Raw genomic sequence first — 23,884 nt, 5'->3', positions numbered from 1 at the left:
CGTAGTTTTTTACAAATGCAGTACCTAATGGTCGAACTTCAACCTGGATCTTTGTAACTTATGTTCCGGCCAATGAAACGGGCCTCGATACGCTAATAGACTGGGTTTACAGGTAAGCTTTATAGACTCCTTTCCGGGGTATCGACCGTTTCTATTCCCAACGCCTCTTATTTCCAAGGACTTTTCATGTGATGATTGAGCGTGATTTACTCTTTTGACCCCACAAATCATAAGCTTCGTATTTCCCCCCCTCTCTTCCTCTCTCAACGAACCATTATCACGCTTCACGAGGACCTAGAAGTTGATATCTTCCTTGCGGTAGTGGTCTGACACGATCCGGTACAGATAAGATGGCGCATGGCCGCCGCTATTGCAGGAAAACTTAGGGTCAGCGTGCTGCTTCTTGTAGGAAATCCAAGGAAGTGACTTACAGATTGGTAATGTAAAGATCAACCAGTTCCGGAGGAACATAGTCGTACAGAGGGTTCTGCACATCGACTTGGTCCATCAAATCCCCGTCCTCATACGGGATGACCTTGCTGGCATCTCCATATTCGATCAAAGACTCGAAGTCAAATGGATACACCGGACTGAGTTTGTATACACCGCTGACGACAACAACGGGGGTCTGATGCACCTTGGCAGCACGAGCAATGACCCGGGTCCCCGCTGCGGCCACCAGCCCGCCGTTGGCAAGGACAGAGTGCGTGCCCAGAATAACCTTGTTGACTCGGGACATGAGAGCAAAGACGGCTGAATCCGGGATTAGAATGACTGTAATGCCCAGGGCGATCAGCGGCTTCTGGAATGAATCGGTGCTGAGAATTTCTTCATCAGTGGAAGTGGCACCGCTAACGGTGGTGTGCGTCGCTTCATGATTGTTGGGGTAGGATTCCGCATGGATCACGGTGAACTTGCGCTTTGCGGCGGCCTTGAGAAGGAACTTCTGAACGGTTGTGGAGGAAGTATGGGTGAGGATTATTTCATTGGAATGGATGTGGTCGAGAGCATAGGCCGCGATTTGGTCGTCCACCTGGCCCAGTTCATCGATGATCTCTCCAATTCCGTCTAGGACTTCGGCGCGAATATCCCTGGTCGGAGCATGTCCCAGCAATCTACCGGATGGAGAAGCCGATGCGGGAGTACCGGGGAGCGATGTTTCAGGTTCCGGATGTGAGAGCAGATTGAACATTGAGATTGGGGTGGTGGCCAGTGAAGTGAAAGGTGGCCTTGAGGACGACCGCTCAGAGCCCTCGTGGCGGAGTGACAACGGATCGGATGGGTCTATTAAGCAGCGTTAGATATGAAAGTGATGATTACTAGTATAGGGCGAACGGCGTTTTACCGACCTTCTGGAACACGAGGCGTTTGAGGCTGACCTTCGGATCCAGCATCACTGAGAGTGAAATCACCATCTCTCTCGTCCTCAGCTTCGTCGCGGATGAGACCAAGTACACGTCGAACGATGTTTCCAACCACCATCTCTCTTGGTTGAGCAGCCACCAATCGCCTCCCCACACTCTGCACCCGTTCAATCAGCTTAGCTGCATCTGTCGTCCTGCAAGCTGAGATGACGCGGAGGAGAAGGTAAGCGGTCGCGGTAGCGCATGACCTGGAATGACGGATCTGTCTCCGCTTGAGAAGCCTGATATAACTGTTAGAACGGTAGCTCCTTGCGCAAAAGGTATGAGACGCCAGAAACGCACGATATCAGGTTGTCAATGGATGTGTCGATTGGAGTGGTCCTGAGAGACTTGAGAAAAGACGCCAGACCAGGCGTCAAAGCCGCGGAGGTAGATGGCATGGTTGTGTATGAAGGATCCGGTTGAGTTACAGTCAAGACTGCTCAGAGCATGGGTAATCGGACAATATCTTAGTGTCTTGATAGTCTCTTGGGCAGTAGTTAGCGGATTGAGTCACTAGGGTCGCACACAGATATTCTAAGACGGGCAATCGAGGGAATGCACTCAAAGAGTGAAGTGATACGAGAAAAGGAAAAGGCGCTTACCAGTGACAAGCCTTGTAATAAGCTCTTAAAGCTAGAAGCTCAACAGAGACTTGGCTCAAAATGACGATGAGGGGAACAATGTGGGATGCGATAGTAATATCTACCTATTGAGAGGGAGTTTTCCGCTCAGATCTGCCGCTCGGCCCAACCAGTGTCACTTCCGACTATGAACTCCGAGCTAAAGTACTACTTGCTACTACTACAACTATCTACCTACTCCACATCCTCGTCGCCATCTGCTGTTATATCGCCGTGTCTTATCCTAATCCTCTCTTCATTTCTTCCTTATTTCTTTCTGATACCCTTTCTCCGCTATATTTCTGGTTTCTTGAACGCATCCTCTGCTAGTTGCTCGCCAATAGGTAGTTCCCTTTATCGACTGCTCCGGCTTCTCCTCTTACTATTCCCAACCCCCCATTGTTGAGGTTGGAAAAGCGGAAGTCGTTCCGAAGCACGGGTCGTCGCCTGGCGCATTGAGGTGAGTACAAGTCGTATGTCATCCTCTTGTTGCCATGTCGCGAAGCCATGAGGTGAAGGGCAATCGAAAGTTCGCTGAGTTCGCCGTCGGTATCCTGTAGATAACTGCGCCAGCCCCGACTCCCGTGGGCCGTGTTGGAAGATGAACTCGTTGAATATCCTATCTTCCCGAGTCATTGGCCAGACATCCAATTCGAGTCGTCTCCGACAAAGGTCGCGCTCGCAAGGAGAAATCGGCCCCGTGGTCCCACCGGAGGATCGATCCAAGCTTCGGTCTTATAGTCACGACAATCTTCATTCGCCTGATGTATTGGAGAAAAGCCATAACAATACTCCCGGAATTTCTTCAGCGGACATAGACTACTCCGAACATATCTTGACTGAGAAGACACCTTTGATACAAAGCATTCAGAGAGATGGACCGCTTGCTACGAGGAGTACCCTGGGACTGATTGCAGAGCGTTTCTTTGACGCCATTGCGGAAACGATCAAGTTTATCTTATCAACTCTGGCTGCTCCGGGCGTGTTTATAGCGCAGTGCTTTCGAGACGATGATGGACATTACTCGCCAACGGCCCCGGTACGAAAGCTGCGGCGGTCAATGGCCGGCGTTTCCGCTTCCCGTAGGTCAACCTCGGCGAAGAAGGAACCCAAACCAACCGGTACAAGACGACGTAGTGGATCCACAAGAAAGCTGAGAAGTCACGTATCGCGAGATTCTATCGCATCGAGCACGTCTGAGTCGGAAGGAGATCGTCGGAGCACCCAGGGCCTCACGGGTACTCGGGCTCGAGCCTCGAAGTCGAAAACCACAGCCCTGGATCCGACTGAAGAAGAGGGTACCCCTCGCCGCTCTATCCGCATCAAGTTACATAATGAAGGTGCGCTGAAGCGAGAGAGGCAGCGCCGGACGCAAAGCGCAGATCTCGGTGCTACGCCGGAAACTGGTGCGGCCGGAGGACAAGGTGCTGTGAGTCCAGACACTCTCAAATCACCCACGTCGCCCTCCGTTCATAAAGTCACCAAATATCCTCATTCTCCGGTGCCTCCTCGGCCGCTGATTCCAGCTCGTCTACCTTCGTACACTGCCGCTCCCCGAAACTCACGCGCCCCTCAAAAGACCCTGGTACTGGACCTAGATGAGACTCTTATTCACTCCCTAGCCAAAGGCGGTCGCATGTCCAGCGGCCACATGGTTGAAGTCAAGCTTGCTACTCCCATGACTACTGCTCTAACCCCGGGTGGACCCCCGACTACATTAGGGCCGCAACATCCCATCCTCTACTACGTTCATAAACGGCCCAATTGCGACGACTTTTTACGAAAAGTATGCAAATGGTATAAGCTGGTTATTTTCACCGCCAGCGTCCAGGAATATGCGGACCCTGTCATCGACTGGCTCGAGCAGGAACGCAAGTACTTCCACGCACGATATTACCGCCAGCATTGCACGTTCCGCAATGGCGCATATATCAAGGACCTCAGTTCTGTGGAGCCTGACCTGAGCAAAGTGATGATCCTGGACAATAGCCCTATGAGTTACCTTTTTCACGAAGGTGCGTCGGTTGGATCCATATTTAATGCCTGTCTTTCGTTCATTCATATTCTGACTTGACCGTGTCTAGATAATGCTATACCAATTGAGGGCTGGATCAATGATCCCACAGACAACGGTTTGCTCAATCTCATCCCTATGCTTGAAGCTTTGCAGTATGTGACCGATGTGCGGGCATTTCTGGCACTGCGAAGAGGGGAAGGAGAAATATAAGCTGGAACAGCAATTAGGAAATGGACGCGGGAACAAACGGAGCAAAATGAAAATTATACAGGATTTTAAAGTTCTGGCACTGATATACTGCATTCTTACTCATTATTCTCATTCTTCCTGTAAAGCGAGCCGATTTCTATCAATGCCCATGATGAATGCCTAGCATTATTCATACCCCCCTGCCTGTGTTGTGCTTTCTTATGATTAAGTTACTTCCTCGTAATAATTAATTTGTCCTGCGTTCTCCTTCTATACTTGTCCTGTCTGCAGTTCGATTCCTTTCCTTTCCTGCGGTCCATGTCGTTCAGCGTTCTGATTCAAGTCTCGATGACGAGGAATATCAACTGTGGTATTTTCGGTATGTAGTACAGGCGGTGAAGAACTCAGTTGCTGTCTCGGCGCAAGAAGACTGGACTTGATCACTTAAGGAGCCCGCGTACGTACTTTACCACAAGGAAAGGAACTATTTACTGCATTGGTAAACTCGATCATTTTCAGGATTCGCCTTGGATAACGTGGTCCGGATCAATCATTCCCTAGTAATGCAAGGTCTAAATGTATCAAAAAGTGTCTATCAACCTTTCCATTTGATTTAGTGTATTGATGTGTAATCTATGAGTAGACAAATCTTGAATGGTCATTTATTCATGCTACAAGAGACAAGGAAGGAAACTGTGACATCGAACCTGATGTATCCTCCTCCATAGTTTACAAGCCCTTAGCCTGTTTAGCCTCTGTGAGGGCTTCCTTGAGCGCCGCGATAGCCTTGTCAATATCGTTGCGCGCAGGGTCTGTCACACTCACACCCATGTGTCCGAATCGGATGTACCTGGTGGCGACCTCCTTGTGCAGGCCGGCTGCGAAGATGACACCACGCTTCAACAGACCGGGAAGCACGTCTGCAGGAGTCAGGCCGTCGGGTAGGTAGATGGCCGTCATGGCGTGAGCCTGGCTCTCCGGCTGGGAGGCCAATTGACGCAGACCGAGCTCGGCAATGGCAGCCTTGACGCGGTCTGAAGCCTGGGCGTGGATAGCAAAGCGCTCGGCCATGGGGCGTGCGGTGATCTGAGACAGAGAAGTGTGCAAAGCGTGAACAAGCTGAGTGGGGGAGTGGCGAAGTAGGAAGGCTTGTTGTTCTCGTAGTTTTGCATGATTGGCATCCAGTTGGCGATTGAGGCAAAGTACGATGAGGGAGGGGTCTTGCGGGACTTGAAACGGTCGATGGCCCGGCCGGAGAGCATCAAGATACTGAGACCGGGAGGGCAGCCGATCGCCTTCTGACTGGCAGTCAGGACCACATCCAGGTCCCAATCATCAAAGGCAATCTCCTCGCATCCGACACTGCAAACTCCATCGACAACCACCAGGGTGTCGGGGCTGACCCGGCGAACAATCTCCGTGACGCGCTTGATGTCGCTGAGCACGCCGGTCGAGGTATCAACATGGGTAATAGTGATTATCTTGTAGGGCTTTTCCTTCAATGATTGCTCGATCTGCTCAAAGGACGGACGGTCGCCAATAGGTGCCTTGAGCTGTGTCGCGTGTGCGCCGTATGTCTCCAAGCAGGCAGCAAAGGAATCGGCAAAGTATCCGGTGTGCAGGACGAGCGCATTCTCGCCCTTCTCGATCAAGTTCGAAGCCACAACATCCCAGCCGAGTGTGCCACTGCCGGAAATGACGAATGGCTGTGCAGAGGGGTTGGTGGACTGGAAGAGTTTCCGAACCAGGGTCAAGGTCTCCCCAAAGACCTTGACGAAGGCGGGGCTGACATGGCTTTCACTAGAAGTATCGAGAGGACAGTTTTAGCAGGGGGATTGACAGCCATGATAGGAATCATGTTTCTCTTCGGTTGAGGCAGACTCCAGGGAGGGGAACTCACGCATAGTGGGACATAGACTGAAGGACAGCATCATCGAACTCGATGGGTCCTGGAATCAACAGGGTGGAGTGAGGGGCTTGGGACGACATTCTGGCAGCCGAGGAAGTGGATTGTGTCTGAGGCGTGGAAGGTAGAGAGGTGCGATCAAGAGGCTTATATTCGAGATCGTCGGGTTGGAGTGAATGTCTCTCGGTCGAGAAGGGAGTGTTAAGCTCAGGCAGCGGGAGACGCTGATCCAGATGTCTGGAGATCAGGCTCAAGCGCTGCGTCGTCTGCTTGGTCGCCAGGGTTCCGATGTCGTTCGGCTCTCGACGGGAGAGCCCGCGGGGTAAAGGATACCGGTTATGGAGGGGCTTTCACAAGCTCAAGCTCGTGGAAGTTGGGACTTTTTTGGGTTCGGGGATCACCGGGTTGGAGAATTGTCTCGCCAGGTATTATTGTTATTATCTGGTAGATATATATACCGGGTGGTAGAATATGACCACAATTGAACGGATTGGATCGCAAGTTTTATATAGGGATATATGAGGTCCCAATCCAGAGACTGTGTGCCCTTTTTTCGCCCTGAGTATTATTGAGCGTCCCAAAGAAATCTTTCTCCTTCTTTGCTCCGTATCGGCCGTAAAATTATTAGGGCATTTCGACTCGTCGATCGGGCGGAGCCTTCCGTCCTGCGATTACCTCCGTGACCCGTCCTGGTACGAAGTAGGTAGTCTAGATGAAGCTATTTTGACTTATATTCATAAACTGGGAGTCACGACATGATGATTGGAGCGTTCAAATCTGTTGAGACACTTGAGGCATAGAATGTCAATGATATTCGCCAGTTCAGGAGGTGCCTAAGGTTGTAAGCTTCGATTGGTACATCAAGGGTAGTTGTATTCAATTTTGGGCATTTTACGACTTATGTGGATGTCACTATTCAACCTTCAACGCAAAAACTACTCGTAGGTTGAGTATTGCCCATGTATCTCGTTCAATAGTATCTACTCTGTATAAAAATTACCCAAGCACAGTGGAATGAGACCACGCGCGGCATCGGCGCCAGGCGTCAAGGCATGGCCGCATATCTAAGCTTTCCCCGCGAAAGTACCTGCCTTAGGCTTACAGGCTTACCTTAACTTTGCCATCCCATCTAGATCTCCGGGTCCATATTATCACAACCCATCATCGATAACAGCCAACCAACTTCTGCCACTCTCTCGTCTTCTCGACCGCGGGTTCTCAACATTTCTTTCTTGTTTTGGAATGGGCCGTTGAACCCTTCGAAACCCCGCAATCCCCTCAATACAGGATGACATCCCGCCTGGTCCTGGTCATTGGTGACCTGTTTATTCCTGATAGAGCTCCGGTAAGTGGCTCCATCCCTCCCCCAATGATTAATTAGACATTGCGCTTACTTGCAATCGCTGCTGGATAGGATCTCCCAGCCAAGGTACACACTGTCGCTTTCACTCTACTTGATCATTGTCTTGGTTGACACAATTGCAGTTCCGGAAGCTTCTAACACCGGGGAAGATCGGTCAGATCCTATGTCTAGGCAACCTTACCGATAGGGAAACCTTTGAGTTTCTGCGCCAGGTTGCCCCCGACTTACAATTGGTCAAAGGCGATTTCGATGTCGATTCTCCTAACCTGCCCCTCTCCAAGGTGGTGACTCACGGTAGCCTCCGCATTGGCTTTACTCATGGCCATACCATCATTCCGCCGGGCGATGCCGATGCCCTCCTGATCGCGGCCCGCCAAATGGACGTAGATATCTTGCTGTGGGGAGGCACACATCGGTTCGAAGCCTTTGAAATGGAAGGCAGGTTCTTTGTGAATCCTGGAAGTGCCACAGGTGCTATGAGCACGGGTTACTGGCCAGAAGGCGAAGAACCCGTACCCAGCTTCTGTTTGATGGATGTGAGTATCCCGACCTTGCGTATACATATGCGCCGCTCATGGCCCTACCCGACGATTACTGATGAGGAGCAGATCCAAGGAGACGTATTGGTGTTGTATGTTTACCAGCTGAAGACGGATGCGAATGGGGTCGAGACTGTTGCGGTCGAGAAGGTTTCATTCCGCAAGAACAATATCCCATCCTCATGAGTCGACGTTTCACTTCTTAATGCGCTTGTATATATCCCATAGACATCCCTGATTACTACGCCCTTGTTCCACTTCATTGTCAGCTCTCTAGCGCTCCATAATCTGTTCTCTAATGCTGAAGCTAGCGTGAAAATACCTCAGTCAATGATCACTGAGATATGCTCTTTATGACTTTTACATTTGCTAGTATGGGTTGTCAGGGTGGACTATTACGGTCTATAGAGCTGTCGAACCTTGCGATCCTGGTTCACTACAAGTGATACTGCTGATTGATGCGACTTGGTACATCATAGGCGATGGATTCCCCTGTAAAATCTGACGTCTATACAGTGCTCTTCTGATCCGCAGATCTCTAGGAATTGATCAGAGGTCAAAAGATGCAAGATATATGATAAAAACCACACAAAATGAATATATAACCATGATCGTGACTCAGATGATGAGTAGCCAATGATTATCGTGGCTGCATATATTCCATGGTCTGAAGGCATTTTCAACCTGCCTCTCCGAACTATATCAGTATATGTCCAGAGCTTCTATCATTGAGGTTGGCTTCTTGAAGTTCACGGATGCTCAGATGGCAAATGCCGCTAAGCCGGAAAGAGCAGCGTCGCATTAACCCGGGTGCCGATCAACGAAGACATCACATTCGTTGGCTATTGCTCTGCTTGAGTGACAACCATTATAACAGTTTTGTTGTTGTGCGAAGGCTCTTTCTTTAACGGGACCAGGACTCTCCTGTGCTTCTGAATTCTTTCGTTCTCTATTTCTGGTCGGGTACTTTGTTCTTCCAAATTTCGACTTGCGGGCACTAGGCCAGACAAGTGGAACATCGTCATTGCTATCGACTTTTACTTTTTTGCGTTGTCAAAAGCGGAGGAAATCGGTTACCGCGACAAACCACTCAATATGGCTACGGAAGAGCAGGAGGTTAAGGATGAGCGTCTGGAAACTCATGAGGAAGGAGGGGACGATGAGGTAAGTCGAGCTGGAGCTGGAGATGGAGCTGGAGATGGAGCTGGAGATGGAGCTGGAGATGGAGCTTGACACCGACATCCCAGTTCTACACTACCCCTCTGATGGTCCATGTTCTCGTGGCATCGTCGCACATATGTGGTGTCCCTTGTCTCTTTCAAGCCATCCAGAGAAGCTAATTCAGCCGCTCCGAAATGTAGGAAGAGATTGCGGCAATGAAGAGACGGGTAGCCGAGATGGAATCCGAAGCAGCAAAGTTGCGGGAAATGCAAGCCACTCTTGATCAACAGTCCGAGAGTCTACGCGAGGACAAAGAGGAGATCGATGCTCGGAGTATTTTTGTTGGAAATGTGGATTACGGCGCTTCGCCCGAGGAAATCCAGGCGCATTTCCAGAGCTGCGGCTCCATCAATCGCGTTACCATCCTTCTGGATAAATTCACAGGCCAACCCAAGGGGTGCGTTATGCCTATCTCTCCGGGGAAAGATGGCAGCTGCCTGCGTCGCTGTCTTCTCTCTTGGATACCGACTCCTAAAATATGTAACATGGCTGCTGACTGCTGGTCCCTTCCTACAGATACGCCTACGTAGAATTCGCGGAGCCTAGTCTGGTCGCCCAGGCCCTTGTTCTGAACGAGAGTGTGTTCCGTGGCCGCAACTTGAAGGTCAGTGTCTACCTCCGTACATACCATCTTTTGTACGTTCTTTGCACGTTAGCTAACAATCATGATTAGGTTGTTCCCAAACGGACCAATCTGCCTGGTATGAGCAGCCGAGGCCGGGGACGCGGTGGCTTCCGTGGCGGCCGTGGCTTCTACCGCGGCGGGTTCCCTCCTCGCGGAGGCTATCGCGGCGGCGGTCGCGGTCGCGGTCGAGGCTATGCGCCATACTAGATGCGAGCAGACTGCTCCATTACCGTATAATGTCAAAACGACATTTGTTGTTGGGACGAGCTCCCCAGTGTGCAAGACTACTGAACTGCGGAATGGGGAATGAATGCATCAGAGGAGGCCGCTGTGGTACACTGGATTTTACGTGGGGATGGAACTCGCTCTCTGGTTTCAGGGTAGGGATCTCTTGGAGTTAGGGATTGGGATGCACTGTACGATAACCATCAACATACCACCATCGATGGAGGGATCTGATGGGTGGATCACCAAGATGGCTTCAATTTCTTTCTCGTTATTTTCTGTGATATCATTATATCGGATTATTGTCATGATCAGCCATTCGGGTCTATTTCAAAGTTTGGAGTCAACCAGCATATTTCCATTTCTGGGTCGTTGGCTCTGTCACCGAGATTGCTCTGATTCTGGTTGAACAATTATCTATGCGAATATGTGCTAGGGGTACAGCCATTGTTGGCAGGTGTCTAGATTTGCGTTGGACGCAGCACATAGACAGTGACTGCTGTCACTTGTCAGATGGCGCTATCTGTCGGAACGATGGGGCAAACCGGATGAGTAGTCTAGATAGGGATCATAATAGAGTCGGTGGACTGCCCCGCTGTTAAGAACGATCGGTGTCATGTCATACGTAAGGAAGTCCATATCAAGTCAAGATGCATGGCATAACTGGGAAATCTCATGGCAGAGTTTGGACCACATCTACCTACATAAATAAGCCGTGAATGGGATCGAAGTGTGGTGAATTCTTCACTGTTTCCGACTTTCTTCTGGAAAAACACAGGAGATTGGACCAGATAATTACCATTAAGGTATTATTATTGCTGTCAGTGGCCAGAGGAGATGTACTCATATACCTAAGTACTGACATTTGAGATTCGACCTGAGTAAGTAGATAGCCGCCCAAGCGATCTCCCCTGGTCATTCGGGGAGCCGATCTTGGAAGTCTCGAATGACTTTAAATAGAATCAGCTTGCTTGAGGATGAAGCAATGATCCCATATCTAGACAAGTGAAATAGAATCGAGTCATGACAGGAAGAATTTTCCAGACTAGTGCTCTCGGGCGCTCCTCTTTCTTTGCCACAGTATGTCCAAGAGTACAGCGTTGTCAACCGATCAAACCTATGTAATGATAATGGTGCTACCTAGAGACCAAGACTAGATGGGTATCAAGTATCTAGACTAGTTCACGAAGCATCAAATATCGGAATCGAATATCGACCAAGACAGCCGACCAAGCCAGCTCCGCTCACACCCGCCCAAAACCACTGGCTCAGTTCCATCACTTTCAATATTGATTCCATGTTCCCTTGAAAGTTGAAAGTTGCACCTCCCGCCGACCCCTCGCTACGTTTATTATTGGTTCCCAGACGCCAACGTCAGGACCGTTTAGTGCTTGCTCAGCCCCAAATTACTTAATACACGACGAGACAGGTACACCTAAGGAAGAGTGGAAAGTCCATCGCTGCGGGACCCAGAGAACTTGCCCGCGCCTCCATTCCAGCCTTAGTCTCTTCTTACTCTCGCTATCATCGAACTTTCGACCTCCTCTCCTCTGTCATCGCTTCAATAGAGCCTCTAAAGAAGAGGAACGTTGCGACTCTCGTTTCCCCCTTCTCCCTTCCCACTCCCATCCCACTCGTCGTCCTCCCCCTCCCTCCTCCGTCCCACGAACCTCCGCCCACTTTTCCACCACACGCGACCGCCAATCCCGCATCCATCGACGTCTGAGCTCGGTCCGGAAGAATCAAGTGCTAGTCATAAGGTCGTCCTGTGTGTGCCAAGCGGTGGATGCTCGCCGCGGATCTCTCTTTCGGCTCGCCCTGATCGGCCTTTTGCTTCCCAGAGGCGTTGAACTACCAGCACAGCATGGGTTCCAACCTGCCTGCGTAAGTTTCGCCCCTCCCTGCTTCGACTGGCATCCGAGAAGCGGATCGGCCTGCGTTGATTGTTCGCGAGGACGAGATACTAACGAGTAGATGCATTTATAGCCAGCCAAACCTTCGGCTCACAAGTAAGCTGCAACACAGTTCTTGCCCTGCATCATCCCGACTCTGTCGGAGTTGCATCCAAGGTGTTTTGCGATGGAAACTGACCTTGACTCTCGACAGTTATCGCGGCGGATGGGTTATACAAGCGCGATGTGTTCCGTATGTCTTGCATTCTTGCATTCTTGCAATATTGCTTGTGGTCCGAATATTAACTCGTGGTGCTTTCGCAGGATTCCCTGATCCGTTCGCTGTAGCCACAGTCGGTGGTGAGCAAACCCATACGACATCGGTGATCAAGAAGACACTGAACCCCTATTGGAATGAGATGTTTGATCTGTACGTCGCCTTGCATCTGCTGTTCAGATTGTAGCCGGTGCTGATTATCTTTATCCAGACGGGTCAACGAAGACAGTATACTCGCAATCCAGATTTTCGACCAGAAAAAATTCAAGAAGAAGGATCAGGGGTTCCTCGGTGTGATCAATGTGCGAATTGGAGATGTGATCGATTTACAGATGGGTGGTGATGGTGAGTCACTTCCAATTCGGCACACCTGCGACATCAATCGGCTAACCTTTCGTCTCTACTCCTCGAAACAGAAATGCTCACTCGGGATCTCAAGAAATCCAATGACAATCTGGTCGTACACGGCAAATTGATCATCAACCTATCTACGAACTTAAGCTCGCCGAATACCAATCAAGCTAATGGCCTGCATCGGTCACATGTTCAGTCATCAACATCCAGCGGCCTCGTCCCGCAAGTGGCCCTGTCGTCTTCGCATCCCGCCGCCAGTGGTACAGCTCCAGTCGATCCGTCCGCGTCGAATCCATCTCTTAATCCCCAGCGTGTTCCTTCCACTACCCGGCCATCAAGCACCGCCGCTCCCGCCACCGCAGCTGGGGCAGCCGCCAACAATAGCCATGGATCTCGCACCAATCTCAGCTCGTTCGAAGATAGTCAAGGTCGACTGCCAGCCGGCTGGGAGAGGCGAGAAGACAACTTGGGACGAACCTATTATGTGGACCACAACACAAGAACCACCACTTGGACGAGGCCGTCATCGAATTACAATGAGCATGCGCAACGGTCCCAGCGCGAAGCTAATATGCAACTTGAACGGAGAGCCCACCAAAGTCGAATGCTACCGGAGGATCGTACTGGCGCCAACTCACCTAATCTGCCGGAGAGCTCGCAGCAGGCCCACACCCCGCCGGCCGGGGGCAGCGCCAATGCTGTTTCTATGATGGCAACAGGAGCCACCACTGCAGGCACTGGCGAGCTTCCTCCCGGATGGGAGCAGCGGACGACCCCCGAGGGGCGACCATACTTTGTGGATCACAACACCCGTACCACGACATGGGTGGATCCGCGACGGCAGCAGTACATCCGGATGTATGGACAGAATGCCAATGGCACGAATACTACGATCCAACAGCAGCCGGTATCACAGCTGGGACCCCTGCCCAGTGGTTGGGAGATGCGGTTGACCAACACAGCGCGAGTGTACTTTGTCGACCACAACACCAAGACGACGACGTGGGACGACCCCCGCCTGCCATCGTCTCTGGACCAGGGTGTACCACAGTATAAGCGTGACTTCCGGCGCAAGCTGATTTACTTCCGTTCTCAGCCCGCTTTGCGGATCATGTCCGGACAGTGCCACGTCAAGGTGCGCCGGAACAATATCTTCGAGGACTCGTACGCCGAAATCATGCGGCAGAGTGCATCAGACTTGAAGAAGCGCTTGATGATCAAGTTTGATGGTGAAGACGGTCTCGACTACGGTGGTCTTTCTCGGTATGCACATTGTCTCGTGCTCGTGACTGATATGACCTGCATTTGCTGACGATTAACCTAGTGAATTCTTCTTCCTTCTCTCCCACGAAATGTTTAATCCGTTTTATTGCCTTTTCGAATACTCCGCACACGATAATTACACCCTACAGATTAATCCCCATTCGGGTGTGAACCCCGAGCATCTCAACTATTTCAAGTTCATTGGACGAGTCGTCGGACTTGCTATCTTCCACCGCCGTTTCCTCGATTCCTTCTTCATTGGTGCGTTCTACAAGATGATGCTTCGGAAGAAGGTTTCTCTCCAAGACATGGAGGGTGTTGACGAAGATCTCCACCGTAATCTCACATGGACTTTGTAAGTTATTCCGCCGGTATTCGGGGTGGTTCAGGGTTTCTAACAATCTACAGGGATAATGATATTGAAGGTGTTCTGGAGCTCACCTTCTCCGTTGATGACGAAAAGTTTGGTGAGCGTCGCACGATCGATCTCAAGCCCGGTGGCCGAGATATTCCTGTCACAAACGAGAACAAGGCAGAATATGTCGAGTAAGTTGCTATCTTCCATTGCCTCTGAATGCGGAGGACCATCAGGATAGAATCCACTAACGTGGTCTTTAGGCTGGTCACTGAGTGGAAGATTGTCAAGCGCGTTGAGGAGCAGTTCAACGCCTTCATGTCCGGCTTTAACGAGCTGATTCCCGCGGATCTGGTCAACGTTTTTGACGAACGTGAATTGGAGCTGTTGATCGGAGGTATTGCCGATATCGACGTCGATGACTGGAAGAAGCACACAGACTACCGTGGCTACCAGGAGTCAGACGAAGTCATCCAGAACTTCTGGAAGGTTGTCCGAAGCTGGGATGCTGAGCAGAAGTCGCGTCTTCTCCAATTCACCACTGGTACATCTCGTATTCCGGTCAACGGGTTCAAGGACCTCCAAGGCTCTGACGGGCCGAGACGGTTCACCATTGAAAAGTCTGGTGATCCGGCAGCATTACCCAAGTCCCACACATGGTATGTGAAATACCCGCTATCAACCCTCTTGTGATTTTTCTGTGTTCGCGAGCTGACGGCACTAGCTTCAATCGTCTTGACCTTCCTCCGTACAAATCGTACGAAACACTCGAACACAAGATGTCCATTGCCGTAGAGGAAACATTGGGTTTTGGACAGGAGTAGTCGCTTTCGATTTCGAACAAGACAAGCATTTCATCAAGAAACAGGATTATCCATGCATCCCTTGTTTTAGCATTGTGTCGCTCGCCTTGGGGTATGCGGCGTGATTCCAAGCGAGGCCAAAAATTGGGCGGGAAGTTTCCCATTCTTTGCATATGCAGATGCTGCAGGGTGTTTCCTTCACTACTATTCCTATCGCTCTTTGTCAAGCCATCGGTGCTATCTCGATTCCCTCCAATCGCTATTCTCTCGCTCGTTTCGTCTTCATATTCCCCATCTCCGCCTGACGAAGGTTTTTGTCTCATACAATGTGCTTGCTTGGAGAAGAACGTTATACCGTGGATTTGCACGCGGCTTCGGATTTTTTTCCCCCATACGAAACATGTTTTTTTTTCTTTTGCCGGCGCACCGTGTATATACTTGTGTATTATTTTGACTTATGGATACCGTGAAGCCAGAGACCATCCCTCGTCATTAAAAGGAACATGGTGCATTTGTCCGACAGTGTAGTAGATTAAAGCAGAATGCTCAAATGCGTAGCAACAGCTTTGCATCGGGATCCGTGGAACCGGTCGATGTGACCGGTCATGGTTAATCTGCCCGATTGGCACGCCTGGAAATGAGACCATTGAAGCTTCCACAGCAGATCACAGACAAGGGGACGTTCAAGAATAGTCCTCTTTGATCTATGAGGCTTGCAACCTAGATTTTTCACGCAACGATAGACTAGTCGCCCCTGAAACGACACAACACAACTACAAGCAGACACCATTCTCTGTCCGAGTCAAGCAGGCCTATCAGCTCCTTTGCCAAGGACTCTAGTGATTCCGCTTAGCATCGTATCGATGGCCCTAGGCCAGCCACACCCTTCAAAAGCTGGTAATGCTTACTGTGGCATTCTGAGACCTATGAAGCGCAACCCCAATCCATCACAATGTGACGCTTTGATATCTCCGGCTCATAGACTAGTCTGTCAATAGTGTCTCTGCTTCGCGGCTGTCATTGGTTGATCTCTTGTCCTGATGCACTGGTATTCTCCTGATTAGGGTGTGTAGGCGGATATTGAAACTTGCTGGTGAGGACCCTGAATCTGCTTCTTGTTGTACTGTGCTTATTTCTCTGTTCAACCTCGAATGATACTATATTTGATCGGTAGATTGGGGAATTGGGCCGACGTATCACAGGATGAGCGCACGCTGCATGTCTTAGGGATCTCTTCCTGCCGAGAGTTCTGGCAGGTGCTAGCTAGTATGTTGGATACTTAGACTACTCCATGTACAGTTTCACCCTTGCAGGGTCTGTTGCCCAATTTAGTCGTTCTGCACAAGCCGTGTGACCTGACCATGTCTTCTATTAAGTTCCTTACCTAGAACTTCTCACTACTCCCTTCTCTCTGTCTGTTGTTCCTCTGTCCGCTCTCTTCATCCTCCTTACGCTACCACTCACACTTCACAAGTGTCTGCCTCACCTTCCCCCTAATCCAGGATACTTGCACTGCTCAAGATGCGTTACTCCACCTCCGCAATCACTCTCCTCATCGCCTTCACCGGCTCCACTCTAGCGCAGCAGACGACTGCAGCAGCAGGCACTGGCTCTTCCTCCACGAAGCAATGCGCAGCCCAAAAGTACGTTCCATCAATCCTAGGCCAATTCCAAAACATACTAAGAAAACTACAGCATCGTCGACGCCTGTCTTGAGTCCATGAAGCCCCAGCTCGACGCCTGCGGCCCCAACGATTGGCAATGCCTCTGTGACCAGAGCATCAATGTCCTGACGTGAGTATATTCTTTATTTTCAGGGGTCTACACGACTAACGCAATTATAATGCAAAAGATGCTACAACAACTGCCCCGGCCACCCCGACAGCTTCGGCGCCGAACAGACCAAAACGTCCTACTGCAATGCGGCCCAGGCTTACTCCACTTCGAGCTCTTCGACGGCCACCGGTACGGCTACCAAGACGTCGTCTGCGACCCAGACGGCGGAGACGGCGGCTACCACGACTACCACTCCGTCTGGATTCTCGCCTACCCCGTCCACGGGTGCTGCGGCGGGGTTGGCTGTTGAGGGTGGAGGTTTGTTGGCTGCTGTCTTGGCTGGGTTTATTGCCTTGTAAGCTGGTACATCGCTAGCTGGGGATTGAGAGATGGGAAGCGCAACTAGGGGGTGGAGGGACTGGCAGAAAGTGGAATTTAATGGGTCATTGATAGGGAGCGATGCTGAGGAGCATGTACTATATTTGATCTCATTGAAGTAATCTGTAATATGCCATTTCTTTCAGAGAGAGAACATACGCAATTCACTCTGCATTAATCAGACTTACAAGTACATGAATTTCCATATCCCGGCATTATCATCCTCAAAAAGCGAAATAAAAGCTCATCGTCTTCTTTTCGAGCTTCTTTCCTCCCCCGCTTGAACATCCTGGTCAGACTTCCGTTTCGTCTCCTCAACTCCCTGAGCAGAAGCAGGGCCATCCTCAACGGAATAACCAGAGACATCATAATGCCTCAGCACAAACGCCACTTTCTCAACATCCGCACAGGAAACCCCCTCTGAAGACTGCGCAGCCAGTCTAGCCCGCAGCCGCCGCACAGCCTCCCAGAGCTGCCGGTACTCCTGCATGTTATACTTGACGTTGAGTTCGCCGTTCGGACGTATCCGCCTGGATACTCCGCCCTTCTTTGGCCCATCATCCTCGGCGGCGGCGTCAGCAGAAGAGGGAAACACACCACAGCAAAGCCAAAGAAAGACATCATCGCTGTAGAACGGCGCCACCGCCGTCGCGACAGACAGGATCAGCGAAGCCGTTGCGGGACCCACGCCGCGCAGCGGAGCGGTCAATGTCTCTAGGCTTTGTTTGGGGAATGCGCTGTCCGACTCCGACTCCTCCGCCTCTTCCTCTGCCTCTGTGACGTCCGCAGACACCAGATCGGCCATTGGATCTGATGCCGGGACAGTAGCGAACGCAGAGGCCGTCGTCCGGCGGACGAGAGCAGCCTGGTTCGAGCAGACCAGGCCGAGGAGCGTGGGACGGTAGACACCGTGTTTTCTATCACTGTCAATATCGCATGACAACATACGTCAAAAAGCTGAACTGATGCACATACAGCTTCCACTCCATCAACTGCACCAACTCATCTTTCTCTAGGTATCCGGAGACATTTGTCTTGGATTCTTTCCCTTCTGTAGCTGTAGCCTCAGCGGCAGCGGTGGCTCTCTCCCGCACCCGCGCTGGTAGTGTCTTGTACCGCAACTCGTCCAGAGCCAGGTACGCCCGGACTTGGTTGTCTATATACTTTTCCTCATCGGGTGTCAGAGTAGGCTGCGAGGCAGCAGAATCTGCTGCGTGTTTCTTTTCCTTTCTTCTCGTCTTCTTCTCTCGGGCTGTGGCTGCTTTGATGGCCCTTGCCGTCTCCTTGCGTCTTATCACCGTTTCTACGGTGGTAGGGTAGCGTGCAAGGAGATCACTGAACGTGTCAATGGTGATGAGTGAAGGAGAGAACTCGGCAAGTTCCTCTGTTTGGCCTTGGGGCTCTGTTTCTGCGTCACTTGGTGAGTTTTCACGTTCTGAGAGCGCCATGTTGCTGTTGTTGTCGTCAGGTAACAAAGTGTGGGGTTTACAAAAATATGTTTCAACCGCACAATCTCCCAACATCACAACGCGATTTCAATCCAATTCTTTTCCTCAAGTGCGACTCTACTGCTGTATTGATCCCAGAATATTGGTTTACCAGATTGATTTCCTAACTTCGCAATGGCTGGACTAACTAACCTACGCAGTGGTGACCAGAGCAAACTGTCTTCCTCTATTGATTCAAGATCCATCTGCTAAAGCATACTATAATCGTATCACCACACCAGAAAGGCTGAGAGACATTAAAACACAGGCACATGTTGCTAAAGACATGATTGTTGAAACCATCCGGCATCAGGCATCACCAGGACCGTAGTAGTGCTCTTAGAGAAGATCAACTTCAACGAAGAGATCGCAAGGCGATCCCGTACCACTTGAACTGACACATACGCCCGCACTCATCACAGAGAAGGAGAACACGCCATGGCAGAGAAAAAGAAAGAGGAGAGAGTTACACGATTACAAACACGCGAGGGTATCCGCTCCTTCTCATTTCTAGAACGGGGAAAAGCAAAAGAAGAGGAGAGAGGAAAAAGAGACCCGCACATGTCTAATGCTTGCGTCCACTGGATTTCTTCGAGGCATTTCTTTTGCCTTTAGCGGATCTGCTGTTCGGACTGACGAAGCTCACCCGCTTCTCATCTTTGCTCCGTTTCACGGGGCAATCGAAGCGGACATGACTCGGTCCTTCTTCTTCGTGCTACTTCGTCGGAGAGACCTCGACAAGGATTTCGAAGGATGGGCCGCACCGCTGCCCATGTCGGGATCTGACTTGGGCCCCGTGGTTGCCGGCGAGGCCGCAGCATCTTCGTCGTCTTCTACATCGATGTGGCTAAACTCTTCATCTTGGTCACCGGCCTCGGATGAGCTCGGCTCCGGGCTGTCAGATTCTGAGGCTGCTCCGTAGTCATCATCGTCGCTCACCAGACTTGGGGCTTGATTTGACTCCAAAGTGGTTGGACTCAATTCTTCCCGCAAGTCCTCCATGGCAGTTGACCTAGACACGGAAGACGCCGGTCCATAGGAAGACTGAAAGTATCCATGCAGAGATGGAGAGTGGTGATTTGTATTATCAAATCCCTTGCGGCTTCCGGGCCGCTGGGATGCGGTTTTAGATCCCGTCGTTCGCATCGACTGCCTAACTGCGCGATTCCCAAGGGGTTTCTGAGCTTGTGTCGCAGCGTCTACAGATGTCTCCGCTGGGTCATCTTCTGACTCGGCCTCCGAAGAATAAGCTTCGAGATCCATCGTCGTCTTCGCTTCGCCCACTAATTTATCCAGGTCTACCCCTACACCCCTGCGTTGCATAAGAGAGGAAAGATGTGGGGTATCAGGTGACCCGGTGAACGAGTTGCGATGGGAGGCTATCCCCCCTGCGGACGTAGTTCGCTTGCCTGCTTGGGAATGCATAGTCGGTGTCTCTACCGCAGACGATGCCCGTCGGCTGGCGACAGAGTGTCTTCGCGGGTTCGTAGTGTCACCGGAACCTTCCGGAACCGATGAGGGCGTCTTGGTTGATGGCTCGATTACATGCGCGGATCGAATAAGCGGGTGGACGAAGCCAGCCGCAGTTGCGCTGGGAGTTTCGTTCTTTCCAGGGACAACGGCACCTGCCTCATCTACCTCGACCGGCTCGCCTGAGGCCATCGCGGCGGCGTCGTGACTGGCAAAATTCCGGTTATGAGCGATGCGACAGTGGTTGATGAAGCCCTGAGTGCTCGAGAAATTGTCCCTCCGACAATCCAAGCAGATAAGCTTGACAAGCACACCGTCCGACTTTCGCCGGATAATCATAGGACCAGCCTTTTCTTTGGGTGTGGGATATCCACTGGGGAGGGATTGCAATCTGGCTCCGGCTGAGCCTCTTTGGGGACGAGATTTGCTGGAGAGATAGCCTCCATCGACAGGATTGCCACGAGTCGAACGACCCTCAGCCAGCGGAGTGCCGAGAGCGCCCGGAGTCAGGGGAGTCCCTGACTCGAGTTCGCCTCCGTCAAAGCGCGGATCGGGAATGAGCCATCGCGCATAATGTCGTGTATAAGGACCGTCTGTGACACCCCATGGAGCCGGGGATATCGGCGCCACACCATTTCCAGGAGCACGTACTGCCATACCTGTGCCGTTACTCACAGACTGCGACACGCCAGCGACGTGAGATCCGGGATATGGTATCTCGGCGCACCGGCGCAGTTGTTCCAGCGCAATCTGGCATTTTGCGATCTCCTGGTCGATCAAGCGCAGTTCATTGTGTTTTAACAGCACCTCCAAGCTCAGCTGCGCCTCTAATGTCTCTCGTAGCGTGTCCACGTCAATCTTGCGCGGAGCGGCCGTTTTATCGGCAGTGATGGAACTGGACGATGTCGAACTCTGGCGACGATGGGGCGACTTGGATGACTTTGATATGGAACTGTTGGAAGTACCATCTCCGAGGGATGCCGAATTTCGCGACACCGCAGGTTCGCCGTTTACCGTCGAAGAAAGGGTCTTCTTGCCGGAAAGCGAATTACTCGACGCGTCATCGGATCGTAACTTTGTCGCGACAGGAGCATCTTCGACAGCGGCCGCATCACTGGAATCGGACCGTTTGCGCTTCAGTTGGGGCAGTCCGATACTGTTGAGGCCCGGGGAAGCGCAGTGTGGCGAAATCGCAAGCATCTTGAGCTCCTCCGCCATCACCTTATTTCCTCCGAGAGCAGAGGACCAAGGAAGCAGCCGAAACATGCCATGCGAAATATGGTCGGATGCCAGGGTATTGATATGTCAGGTTGAGTGGCGGAAACTTTGCGACACGTCCAAAGTAGAAGCCACGGTAGTGATAGGAGGGGAAAAGGAAAGAAGAAAGGGGAGGAACCGCAAGAATAATATTAGACTAAACAAGAATAGACAGAATAGAAGAAGAGGAAAATAGGTGTAAATTTAGTAGTCTGCTGCGCGTTGAGGCCATGCACCGGTGCAGGCGAACGCAATCTAGATAGATAAGAGGGAACAAGGTAAAAGTGAATGGAGATGGGGTGGACGGATGTTGCGGATCAAAGGGATAAGAGGAATGGTTCTTGATTTTAGGACGTCGATTGGCGTTTGCGACCGTCAGAGCTTAGAGAGGAGCAGAGCAGACAAGCAAGGGGGGAAATCGGAAAGTGAGACGGGAAACCAGAGGAGAGCCCCGGGGAATAGGGACAAAGAAGGATAATAATTTAGGTAAATTACCAGAGATAAGAATCAAGTGTCAATCAAAGGACCTGTCAGGTTCTCAGCGACTCACATGCAGGACGAGAAAGGCGAGAAAACAGGCAGAAGGGGTAAGCTGAACTCAACCACGGCTTGAGATGAGGGAATACGGGGAATGATGACGCTGAAGGATGGACGATGGGTGGATGGATGGAGTGGGTTGAGGGTGGCGTAATCTATGATTAATAATAACAACAACAATGATATAACATCAAGAGCAATAATAAGAAGAGTAGAAACAAACAGCAACAAATAACTCAGAAATTCAGGAGTACTAGCTGCAGTATTGCAATTAGGACAGGGACCAGGAACAGACTCGAGCAACGGTCGGTTGGGTGACTTAGGTTGCAGTGTGATAAGAGTGACGAGAGTTACGATGGTTGATGGATAGATAGGCTGTCCAGGTACGGAATAGTTCCACTGACTGATGAGGAGAGAGTTTCAGACAAGAGGGAAGCCCCAGACTATTTCATAGAGTCGTAATAGTCGAAGACGGAATCGTGCTTCCAGAGTGACGGAAGGGAAGGGAGATGGCTGTGTAGTCTAAGAGATCTGTTGGGCTCTTGGGAGAAGAGGGGGAGGACCAGGAATGCGAATGGGAAATTGAGAAAGGGAATGGAGATCAGCTTAGCCGATTGATTGATTGATTGATTGATTGATTCAGATGGAACATGGAAGCACAAATACACAGCAGAGTACGGAGTAATAGCGCGGAGTCTGGAGTTTAGTGATCAGTTAGACTAGGCAGTTACAGTTATCTAGTCGTCCTCTTAGCAGTCAATAATAATAAAAATAAACCTACCTCAGAAGACAGACTTCAACCTGAGACATTATTATTGCTAACGTACCCAAAGAAAGTACGGAAAAACTCCGTAATTATTATTACTACTATTATTATTATTATCACACTTGTCACCCAGCTACCCAGTCGTCTCATCTTGTCTTTCACTGACAGCATCTTATGCCCAGATGCCTAGGTACAGGTAGCCACATATCTATTGTACAGCCTAACAGCCTAGATAGATAACAGGCGGTTGACTTGTTCCATAGTTCCCCGGGCAGGCTACAGCAGTCAGAAATAGTGACCTGTCAAATCAGATTACTTATAGTCCGATTTAGGGAAACAGGATACATTCCCAGTGGATCCTCTGATGTGATCCGAGGCCTGGACTGGCCCATATTATTCGACGCTGCTGCGCGGTCCAGCTTGGCTTCGGCTCATGAACTGGGTTAAAAGTACGGATTCAGGTTTGCTGACGGGCGACTCTTACTGGATATCAAGCAGTCGCATTCTGGAACAAAAGACTCGGCCTTTGTGTACCTTTACTTTACTGGAACCATGAGATAGACTACTCCATACTTACTTATCCGAGTACTATGTAGCTATCTACCTAGTAGGTAGAGAGGTAGAAAGCTTAGGTAGTCACTACTAAGGTGCCTCTTTATCTAAGGTACACTACAGCCTTACCCAGGCATGGTCAATCATAACGTAGGGATGCATCGCCACCGCAATCGCAACGAATCAAATTGCCGCCATGTCTACTACCTATCACAAATACCTTACTAGGATCTGATTTCATCTATGCATGTGCTGACAACGGCCATGGATGTATCTAATAAATTTGCTAGAGGCTCATTGGTTTGGCTTTGGGACTATATTTACCTGTCTACTGTATTAAAGTACCCTAAGAGGTCCATCACCAGATAGAGGAATATGAACACTAAGGTAACATTAACCGACTCAAAACTCTCCAGAGACGCAGATACTTGCTCGTGTCTGTGAACTCTGGAATGTTTCTCAGTGATAAGATTATCTCATAGTGCATAGATCGACCCCCGCATTACCATGATGTCTTTCCACCAGCTATTGCAGATCAGGCCCATATAAGCGAAGCAAGACACCCAAAGGCAACCAGACACTTCTCAAACAAGTGCTCGAGAATCC

The 23,884-nt window shown here is 50.7% G+C and overlaps 8 protein-coding genes across 8 annotated transcripts; 4 read left to right on the top strand and 4 right to left on the bottom strand.

Annotated features, from left to right (window-relative positions):
- Nucleotides 1-65: 65 nt before the first annotated feature.
- On the bottom strand, nt 66-2,113 carry P174DRAFT_406977 (translation initiation factor eIF2B subunit beta). Its single transcript, XM_024824122.1, has 5 exons — nt 2,009-2,113; nt 1,707-1,891; nt 1,350-1,645; nt 432-1,284; nt 66-367 (listed from the first exon to the last, which is right to left on the bottom strand). The coding sequence occupies exons 2-5, from the start codon at nt 1,802-1,804 to the stop codon at nt 295-297; spliced, it is 1,320 nt and encodes a 439-aa protein (XP_024683018.1). The 5' UTR covers nt 1,805-1,891; nt 2,009-2,113; the 3' UTR covers nt 66-294.
- Nucleotides 2,114-2,448: 335 nt separating this feature from the next.
- nemA (Nem1-Spo7 phosphatase catalytic subunit NEM1) lies at nt 2,449-4,607 on the top strand. Its single transcript, XM_024821260.1, has 3 exons — nt 2,449-2,499; nt 2,587-4,041; nt 4,111-4,607. The coding sequence occupies exons 2-3, from the start codon at nt 2,628-2,630 to the stop codon at nt 4,251-4,253; spliced, it is 1,557 nt and encodes a 518-aa protein (XP_024683017.1). The 5' UTR covers nt 2,449-2,499; nt 2,587-2,627; the 3' UTR covers nt 4,254-4,607.
- Nucleotides 4,608-4,961: 354 nt separating this feature from the next.
- Nucleotides 4,962-8,166, bottom strand: P174DRAFT_512574 (alanine--glyoxylate transaminase; the record flags this gene model as incomplete). The annotated part of the gene is made up of 4 exons (XM_024831891.1): nt 7,795-8,166; nt 6,133-6,404; nt 5,326-6,032; nt 4,962-5,266 (listed from the first exon to the last, which is right to left on the bottom strand). Exons 1-4 carry the CDS (start codon nt 8,062-8,064, stop codon nt 4,962-4,964), a joined length of 1,554 nt encoding a protein of 517 aa, XP_024683016.1. The 5' UTR covers nt 8,065-8,166.
- A 908-nt stretch (nt 8,167-9,074) lies between these two features.
- Nucleotides 9,075-10,100, top strand: P174DRAFT_441711 (polyadenylate-binding protein). Its single transcript, XM_024827385.1, has 4 exons — nt 9,075-9,204; nt 9,402-9,658; nt 9,778-9,865; nt 9,935-10,100. Exons 1-4 carry the CDS (start codon nt 9,136-9,138, stop codon nt 10,091-10,093), a joined length of 573 nt encoding a protein of 190 aa, XP_024683015.1. The 5' UTR covers nt 9,075-9,135; the 3' UTR covers nt 10,094-10,100.
- A 1,875-nt stretch (nt 10,101-11,975) lies between these two features.
- Nucleotides 11,976-15,076, top strand: P174DRAFT_460491 (NEDD4 family E3 ubiquitin-protein ligase; the record flags this gene model as incomplete). The annotated part of the gene is made up of 10 exons (XM_024829895.1): nt 11,976-11,995; nt 12,098-12,120; nt 12,218-12,256; nt 12,328-12,433; nt 12,492-12,676; nt 12,697-13,897; nt 13,959-14,252; nt 14,306-14,443; nt 14,516-14,911; nt 14,977-15,076. 10 exons carry the CDS (start codon nt 11,976-11,978, stop codon nt 15,074-15,076), a joined length of 2,502 nt encoding a protein of 833 aa, XP_024683014.1.
- Nucleotides 15,077-16,429: 1,353 nt separating this feature from the next.
- Nucleotides 16,430-17,322, top strand: P174DRAFT_182023 (GPI anchored serine-threonine rich protein). Its single transcript, XM_024821258.1, has 3 exons — nt 16,430-16,698; nt 16,751-16,849; nt 16,908-17,322. The coding sequence occupies exons 1-3, from the start codon at nt 16,577-16,579 to the stop codon at nt 17,188-17,190; spliced, it is 504 nt and encodes a 167-aa protein (XP_024683013.1). The 5' UTR covers nt 16,430-16,576; the 3' UTR covers nt 17,191-17,322.
- Nucleotides 17,288-18,657, bottom strand: P174DRAFT_486477 (uncharacterized protein; the record flags this gene model as incomplete). The annotated part of the gene is made up of 3 exons (XM_024830776.1): nt 17,288-17,946; nt 18,001-18,126; nt 18,185-18,657. 3 exons carry the CDS (start codon nt 18,655-18,657, stop codon nt 17,454-17,456), a joined length of 1,092 nt encoding a protein of 363 aa, XP_024683012.1. The 3' UTR covers nt 17,288-17,453.
- Nucleotides 18,658-19,018: 361 nt separating this feature from the next.
- Nucleotides 19,019-21,581, bottom strand: P174DRAFT_486467 (uncharacterized protein). The gene has a single exon (XM_024830775.1). It carries the CDS (start codon nt 21,430-21,432, stop codon nt 19,366-19,368), a length of 2,067 nt encoding a protein of 688 aa, XP_024683011.1. The 5' UTR covers nt 21,433-21,581; the 3' UTR covers nt 19,019-19,365.
- Between the last annotated feature and the right edge of the window lie 2,303 nt (nt 21,582-23,884).

Source organism: Aspergillus novofumigatus, assembly GCF_002847465.1.
Source record: "Aspergillus novofumigatus IBT 16806 chromosome Unknown P174scaffold_4, whole genome shotgun sequence".
In the NCBI taxonomy this organism is placed as follows: Eukaryota; Fungi; Ascomycota; class Eurotiomycetes; order Eurotiales; family Aspergillaceae; genus Aspergillus; species Aspergillus novofumigatus.
The sequence above is the reverse complement of the archived record's forward strand: the minus strand, read 5'-3'. Positions and strand labels throughout refer to the sequence as shown.

Excerpts from the sequence above, each read along its gene's own strand:
- nemA (XM_024821260.1), top strand. The coding sequence starts at position 2,628 with ATGAACTCGTTGAATATCCTATCTTCCCGAGTCATTGGCCAGACATCC. Across the intron at positions 4,042-4,110 it reads GAGTTACCTTTTTCACGAAG|ATAATGCTATACCAATTGAG; the intron begins GTGCGTCGGTTG and ends GACCGTGTCTAG.
- P174DRAFT_441711 (XM_024827385.1), top strand. The coding sequence starts at position 9,136 with ATGGCTACGGAAGAGCAGGAGGTTAAGGATGAGCGTCTGGAAACTCAT. Across the intron at positions 9,205-9,401 it reads AGGAAGGAGGGGACGATGAG|GAAGAGATTGCGGCAATGAA; the intron begins GTAAGTCGAGCT and ends TCCGAAATGTAG. Across the intron at positions 9,866-9,934 it reads TCCGTGGCCGCAACTTGAAG|GTTGTTCCCAAACGGACCAA; the intron begins GTCAGTGTCTAC and ends AATCATGATTAG.
- P174DRAFT_182023 (XM_024821258.1), top strand. The coding sequence starts at position 16,577 with ATGCGTTACTCCACCTCCGCAATCACTCTCCTCATCGCCTTCACCGGC. Across the intron at positions 16,699-16,750 it reads AAGCAATGCGCAGCCCAAAA|CATCGTCGACGCCTGTCTTG; the intron begins GTACGTTCCATC and ends AGAAAACTACAG. Across the intron at positions 16,850-16,907 it reads CAGAGCATCAATGTCCTGAC|ATGCTACAACAACTGCCCCG; the intron begins GTGAGTATATTC and ends ATAATGCAAAAG.
- P174DRAFT_486467 (XM_024830775.1), bottom strand. The coding sequence starts at position 21,432 with ATGTTTCGGCTGCTTCCTTGGTCCTCTGCTCTCGGAGGAAATAAGGTG.
- P174DRAFT_406977 (XM_024824122.1), bottom strand. The coding sequence starts at position 1,804 with ATGCCATCTACCTCCGCGGCTTTGACGCCTGGTCTGGCGTCTTTTCTC. Across the intron at positions 1,646-1,706 it reads TCCATTGACAACCTGATATC|GCTTCTCAAGCGGAGACAGA; the intron begins GTGCGTTTCTGG and ends CAGTTATATCAG. Across the intron at positions 1,285-1,349 it reads AACGCCTCGTGTTCCAGAAG|ACCCATCCGATCCGTTGTCA; the intron begins GTCGGTAAAACG and ends GCTGCTTAATAG.